General features: G+C 39.6%; 1 protein-coding gene across 2 annotated transcripts in view; it reads left to right on the top strand.

The window, feature by feature from the left end:
* The window catches only part of tma7 (translation machinery associated 7 homolog), a 38,460-nt gene extending 33,621 nt beyond the window's left edge, over positions 1-4,839 (top strand). Inside the window, exon 4 of one of the 2 annotated variants that reach the window (XM_010767368.1) lies at positions 4,411-4,839. In XM_010767368.1, the coding sequence (XP_010765670.1) occupies positions 4,411-4,445 (35 nt within the window). In that variant the 3' untranslated portion in view covers positions 4,446-4,839. Of the gene's footprint in view, positions 1-1,956; positions 2,032-4,410 lie in introns of those variants that run through there. The other variant, XM_010767362.1, reaches the window with a different exon arrangement.
* Positions 4,840-7,555: the final 2,716 nt, after the last annotated feature.

Below are 7,555 nucleotides of genomic sequence, written 5' to 3'. Positions count from 1 at the left end.
TAAAAAGCCTCTGAAAATTACATTTTTAATATGAAAACAAAACGTCTACTTCCAGCAATGTATGTACAAACTAGGGATGGGAACGATTCATTGAATATTCAAAATTATTCAGGTATTCGAATATGAATATTTTTATTGTAGTACTTTTTTTTTGGTAGGGGTGCCTAAGTTGATTACATATGATCAAATGGAATAATTCAATGTATACGACAGAGCCATAGCTGAGTGTGTTGGGTCTAAAGGTGTGTGTGGCTCCGCTCACCGGTCCCTCACAGCGGGCAGAGCTGCAGGTGCTGATCTCTCTCTCTCGCCTCCGGTTATACTTCACTTGCGTTAATGTCCAAATCCATCAGAAAACCAAGTTATGTTTTAAGCATGAAAGCTGTAGGCCTATAGCTGTCACCTGTTCAAACTGTGATCCCCAGTTCAATACATTTGACAAATTCAACTTGGTTTCTATAGTTATTTGAACATTTATTTATTTTTCAAAATAAAAATAAAACTTTTTGTAAAAAAAATTCCCACATTTTTTATTTCTTTTTTATAGGATATGTACATATTGGTTAATCGGTTAACCGTTTTTTTGGGGGTCGAATATACAATTGCTTTCAAATTCCCATCCCTAGTACAAACATAAAAATCAGCCACCATTTTTACCACTTGATCCATCGGCCATGTCAGAGGTTTTCTTACGCGCACAAATATTAACTTTTCGTTTTTTACATTTTCTTTGTTCAGAGGAAGATAGAAGATTAACCTTTATTTAACTCGAGGGGGAAATTCAGTAGGGGTGCAACAACTAATCGACTTAATAGATTAAAATCGATGACCAAATGAGTTGCCAACTAATTCAGTCGTCGATTCGTTGTTGACGTCATCACGTGTGTTTTACGCGCCGTTAAGCCCCAACGTTATCGATCTTTTTATCAGTACTGGAGACATTTAAGAAATATGTCATGTGTTATTGCTACAAAAACATTATATCGCAGTCTTAGTGTCGCCAACTCGTTTCTAATATGCAAAAAGACAAAACAAATGCGTCTATGAGCGAGGGGGCGGGGCAGTTTACACACACGCAGCTGCTACGTGCAGCAACACACGGAGGAGATGGCGGAGAGAACGCACTCCGAGGTGTGGTTAAACTTTACCCGTCTCGATGTGGACAATGCTCGTTGCCTAAAGTGCAATAACAGTTCATCATGTAAGGGCGGTAACACGAGCAGTTTGTCTAAACATTTATCAAAAGAGCTCCACATCCAGACGGAGGAATGCACCGGGTTCCACTGTCTTTCTAGTAGCTCTGTAGCCCCATCCACGAGTAACGTTTCCACGTTGCTAGCAGCAACACACAGAGTTAGCTCAATGATACAAACATGGGTTAATGATTAGAGGTAACTCAGTTATTTATTTAGTTAAAGTTTCAGCTATTCTGTTTACAGTTCTGTCTGAAACTATTTCCCCATGAGGGATTCATAAAAGTCCAATTTATTTTATTATTATCAGATTATTTAATATGCTTTGTTAAAACATTGTTGTTTCTTTTGATGTGAAATATTATTTATTTAATTTAAGTAAAAAGCAATGTTAATTTTGTTCACAATGTGTTTAGTTAATTTAATAATATATGTATTTTTGAATCAAGTATTCATCTTTATTGTCTTCATTGTTAGTTTCCACATGCCTAAAACAACCTCAAGCTAAATCTAACAGTTGATGGCTAAATCAGAGCGTTTGAGAAATTGTGCAAGGCATAATAGCCCAAATAATCGATTAATCGATTATCAATGTAGTAGTTTGTTGCAGCCCTAAAATTCAGTTTCCACTCTGTTTTTGAGATGAACATGCAGCTTTTTGTTATACAACACAAATTCATCCATTCGTGTTCTGTAAAAAGACAACATCCCTTATCGTATACCTTTTTAATTAATCTGTTTTCCTGTTGTCTTTTCCCTGCAGGCGGCACTGGCATCAAGAAATCTGGCAAGAAGTAACATGTGAATCTGACGACGATGTGTGTGTGCTCNGAACACAATCACACCACGTACAGTAGGAGGTGTGTGTGTGTGTGTGTGTGGGTGTGTGTGTGTGTGTGTGTGATGGTGTGGTGTGTGTGTGTGTGTGATGTGTGGTGTGTGTGTGTGTGTGTGTGTGTGTGTGTGTGTGTGTGTGTGTGTGTGTGTGTGTGTGTGTGTGTGTGTGTGTGTGTTTCAGGTATGTATTCAGTCCATGTCTGATATTAGGTGATATTTGTGTCCAAGCTTTAAAGCAGAGATCATCTGGAGTTTGAGCTCCTTATCCTCTGGGTGTTAACTTTCAACATGTTTGAATAATCACACCTGATCGCTGGCCCTCAGGACTTACACCTGCTGTCAATATATGTTCTAGATATTCCACATTATTCCTTCAGGAAGCCTTGTGGATCAAGGAAGAGTCTTTCTGAATAAACCTTCAGGCTGCTTTTATGTAGCATAGCTTACTAAGCTAACACTACTTGATGCTTCTGCTACAAAAGGGTATGTAGTGCAACAAGCTTGGCCCCTGTGTATTCAAGGTTCTTTATTTTGTCATTCGAACATAGCTACAGAGTAGTTATGCCGATGAAAATCTTAGGTCACAGGCTTCTCCAACAGAGCAACACAATAACTAAGAGAAACAGAAAAATATAGTGCAAGTAAATAGTAAATACAAAAAGAAAAATTGTTTAAAGAATAACAATGTAGGACCACCCTTAAACTGATATTGATAGTATTATTAATATTCGAACCATGGAGTTTTGGGGCTTTTTAAAGACAGGACATAATTAAACAAGAATATGTCAAAAAATATATGTTTATGCGCCTAACACAGGTATCTTTTGGGGTGTATTTCATAAATACCAGTACATTGCTAAGTGAGGTGAAGGATGGGGGTCCAATTTATAGCAACAAGGCAATTGGTGAAATCTGATTGGTTTTGGGGAATCGTGGGAACCCCTGTAGTAATCTGCCATCTCAATAGAAAACATTACACTAATATGAAACCAGCAGGACGGTGATCTCTCTCATAAAAAATAAAAACACTGTTAGATTCGTCACTTTCTCACACTCATAAATAAGCATAAGTGCCATTAAAAATGCATTAAAAGATTTACCGTTACTCGATGCAACTTGCAGACACCTTGTTATCCACGCTCTTTAATATACGGCCTCATTACATGTGCGAGCCAGATTCTCTCGGGAGCAATAAAAGGTTTCACTCCAGCTGTGTTTCACCCGCTACGAATCCATGTTTAATACCAAGCCTTCCATCGCTAACAAGAGCCCTCCACCCCGGACCTATGGATCTATAGAGAGGCGTCACATTTCTGACAATGTCACAGCCTCCTGTTCGCAGTCAGCAGAGCCATAAATGTCACTCTTTCTTTGATGAGCCTTCCTGTGGATCAATGGCAATATGTAGCATGCCTCCCTCCAGCTACCTAACCCCCATCTGTCCATCCCTCCCTTCACTCCTCCATCCATCCATCCATCCTCCGCCTCTCTGTCCTCCCTCCCTTCTTCCTCTCTCTTTCATCTCTGTCCATTTATTTTCTCCTCTGCAGTGACTCCTCTGCTTCCTTCAATATCCATCATGTATGTGTGTGTCATATTGATCATGTGCATTGGATTGAAAAGTGAAAGATTTGGCACTTTTTCAGGCCATCATCACCAAGAACGTCCCTTATTACTAACGACAGGTTAGGGTCAGTTTTGTTGTAAACAGCACCTACAATTGACCATAGTCATAGTGGTGTAGTAATGATGTATTGTTGTTGTCCAAACCAGAAGTAAACATCACAAGGGTTCCCTCAACAAAAAGCAAATGGGATTTCCCCGTTTGATCGTAGTATATTGCAGAAAATTGTTTCCGTCGCCAATAAACGTCTATGATATTTAGTAAAAAGATAAACTTAGGCTTCAAAAGAACTACAGCACGGTCACATGACTTCACGTCACCACTGCTAAGCTAAAGGTGGCTAATGTTGGGCTATAAAGGAACTACAGCACGGTCACATGAATTCACGCCACCACCGCTAAGCTAAAGGTGGCTAATGTTGGGCTATAAAGGAACTACAGCACGGTCACATGACTTCACGTCACCACCGCTAAGCTAAAGNCCACTTGATCCATCGGCCATGTCAGAGGTTTTCTTACGCGCACAAATATTAACTTTTTGTTTTTTACATTTTCTTGGTTCAGAGGAAGATAGAAGATTAACCTTTATTTAACTCGAGGGGGAAATTCTGTTTTTATACACACACCAAGGTGCACATGAACATGCAGCTTTTTGTTATACAACATAAATTCATCCATTCGTGTTCTGTAAAAAGACAGCATCCCTTATCGTATACCTTTTTAATTAATCTGTTTTCCTGTTGTCTTTTCCCTGCAGGCGGCACTGGCATCAAGAAATCTGGCAAGAAGTAACATGTGAATCTGAAGACGATGTGTGTGTGCTCCCGGTGTCGCGCCGTGTGTTCGACCCGCTGAGAAGACTCCATTTTGTTTTGCTATGTAACTCAAAAACCCCCAATAAATTAAAGACCTGCTCTAAATAGTGAACAGGATGAAAGTACACATTTCTTAACTCTCCAACAGCATGTAGAGAGTTCCTCAGTCACACACTGACCAATATCTTTACATACAGTTTAGAAATGAAGGCGTGCCGTTTAAGAAATGTTGGAAAAATGCTGATTTCCACTGTATTTTGTGTCCATATGAAACTAAAGCAGAAACACACACATCACCACCAAGTTCTTATCTTTTTGATTTGTGTTGTATTGTAAAGAGGGAGATGCTAATAAAGTTTTTGTAATAACTACTGCCTGTCATTTTCATTTGTGGTGTCTTGGATATCATGGGGTTTAAAGAAACAGATACTATAAAAGCTATCAACCGGATCAATAAATACACTATCGGCTTTTTCTACAATGATCATTTTTATTTATAAAAGAATATATAAAAGCTTTACTTTCATGACCTCAAGGAGACAATGAGCAAGTTGAAATTAGGAAACTATATTGTGACCACTTTAGTTTACCGTCATAAAAGATTGAAGACATATTTAAAAGCATATAATTTCTTAAAATTATTAACAAATAGATATTGATTCAGTCAAAAACTCCTGCTGATGTTCAGGGGTATATCAGTATGTAGTGTCTCTACTTTAAAGCAGTGGTTCTCAACTGGTGGGTCGCGGACCCGTTTTTGAGTGGGTCGCAGATGTGAGTGAAAAAAAAAAAATTCCTTTATTTATTTATTTTGGGGGGAAAAAGTCAAACTTTTATTTTGAAGGCCCGATTTTCTAACGCTGTGCATGCAGTCGGCGTTGGACTGAAAGTACCGGAGACCATAAACGGTTTTGAAAACTTCTGTCACGTAGTGATCATCTTCTCAATAAAACATCTTTGCTGATGTTTTTTNGCGGTAAATCGAATCGCGGTGCCGTCCAGCACCCCCACACCGCACTCGCCCACCTCCTCCCACGCTTCCACACTGCCGCCACCGCCCCACCACCCAGGCAAATATCGCGGTTCCACATCACAGCTGCGCGACACCTATAAAGGAACTACAGCACGGTCACATGACTTCACGTCACCACCCCTAAGATAAAGGTGGCTAATGTTGGGCTATAAAGGAACTACAGCACGGTCACATGACTTCATGTCACCACCGCTAAGCTAAAGGCGGCTAATGTTGGGCGTCATGACGCTTAGTCGTCTCATTTAGACACTTGTTAGCAAACGCTGTTTTTAAATCCACCAGTGGGGTATTTACTGACCTATTTTATGTCATAGAACGAAATCTCTTCAGCTTGTGTTAACCACAGACCTTATTTCAAGAATCCAACCAGAAATATAGACTCGAGAAACCACTGAGTTCCTTAATATTAAATTACATGTCATTTCGCTGACACTTTTATCTCAAGCCTCTCAGATACACTTCTAGCCCGTAGACATGCTTACTGAAGGAATTAGGTGTATCTAGCCTGAGGACGCTTAACTTTAAACCATTAACCGTACAATTGGTAGACATTCATTGACCAATGGAGCCACAGCCGCCCCTTACCATCTGAAAAAATGCATATAACCACATGACACTTGGTACTTTACATGCACCCAACACGGCAAGAGTAAGAAAAACATCCTTCAGATACAAGATATAAGCATTTTTTATGGCATCAAATAAGAAATATAGAAAGATTGTTTAAATTATCTTTGCCTAAGGGCTGAAAGTGTGCAAATAACCACATGACACAACACAAATATCCTTCAGATACAAGATGGATCACATTTTATACAGCATTAAGTAAGGACTGTTGAAAGATGGTTTACATTTGAAAGTGTGCAGGATTCAGCACTGTCCATGGTGTCAACTTTTTCTCTCTCACCAGTGAATTAGATCTTGAGCTTTACAGAGAGGTCGGTGAGGCTGACCTCCCAACACGTGGTTGAGAGGCGGCTCATGGTTCTTTTGTGCTATCCAAAGCAGAGGGGCAACGGTGAGAGGAAAAAAGAAGGCTAAGGCGAACCAGAATAGACCCACCAGTGGCACAAAATCAATGCCTTCCAACACTTTATCACACAAGCTACTGTGGCGCCAATGCTAAGTAGTGACTCTGAGACTCTGAGGCCAAAGAGAACTGCTCGAAGTATGTGCGAGGTTTGATAAGCGCTCTGGATGGCGGACAATCACTGAGGGATGTACTGTAAAAGAACAACAGTACTACTAAGTTTAAATTGTCTATCTAGTCCATGAAAAAGCTAGCAAAAATAATCATGTAAGGAGGCGTTAATGAACCATTAGGGTGAATAGTTGTCATGATTGGTGTCTTGATGATATGAAATGTTATAGCCCTACATGCAATCAACACCTCAGCCGAGAAGCAGATTTCCAATTAGATTCCTTTGCGTTCAGAATGTATTTTAAGAAAGAATTAAACAAGTCTTATTCTGCGTAGGATTGCAAAAGAACATTTGTTTTCACTCTAAAGGTTATTGTTGTATAATCAGGCTAATATTCGGCAAAACGGGAGGTTAGATAAAGAAGATGAGAAGAAGTAATGATAGGGATAATAAGTTACGTGAAACACCCACTCATGCAGAAGGAACGGCATTTTAAATCACTCTATGTGGATAAAAGTTCATTTCCATATAACGTGCAATCTCTATGTAAAGTTTGCAGTTATTTTAAAGAAAATACTCTCCTAGAAACCTGGATTTCAAAGTAATTGGCAGAACTGGGCCATGTGTGTGTCTTCTTCTTCTGTGGTGCCCATATTTTTCCTGTCACCCACAATGAATGACTTCCTGCCCAGACGGTTAGCCTTTGCTCTGTTTTGAAATCCTTTTGAACGAGTTAGCGAGGACTTGAACTGTCTTGGCGGGCAATAAAAAAAGACTCTTTCGGACCGGAAGGTTTTCAATTGATCCAACTGACTTGGAAGTCATTAAGTAGCCACTATGATAAGAGAGGGTCACGTTCTTAAAATGAAAATCTAAAGAGCTAGGGCCTATTTTCTTTAGCTGAAGGCAGTC

Source organism: Notothenia coriiceps, unplaced genomic scaffold, assembly GCF_000735185.1.
Source record: "Notothenia coriiceps isolate Sejong01 unplaced genomic scaffold, NC01 NC01_scaffold00000339, whole genome shotgun sequence".
NCBI lineage: Eukaryota > Metazoa > Chordata > Actinopteri > Perciformes > Nototheniidae > Notothenia > Notothenia coriiceps.
This window is presented reverse-complemented; position numbering and strand designations above follow the sequence as displayed.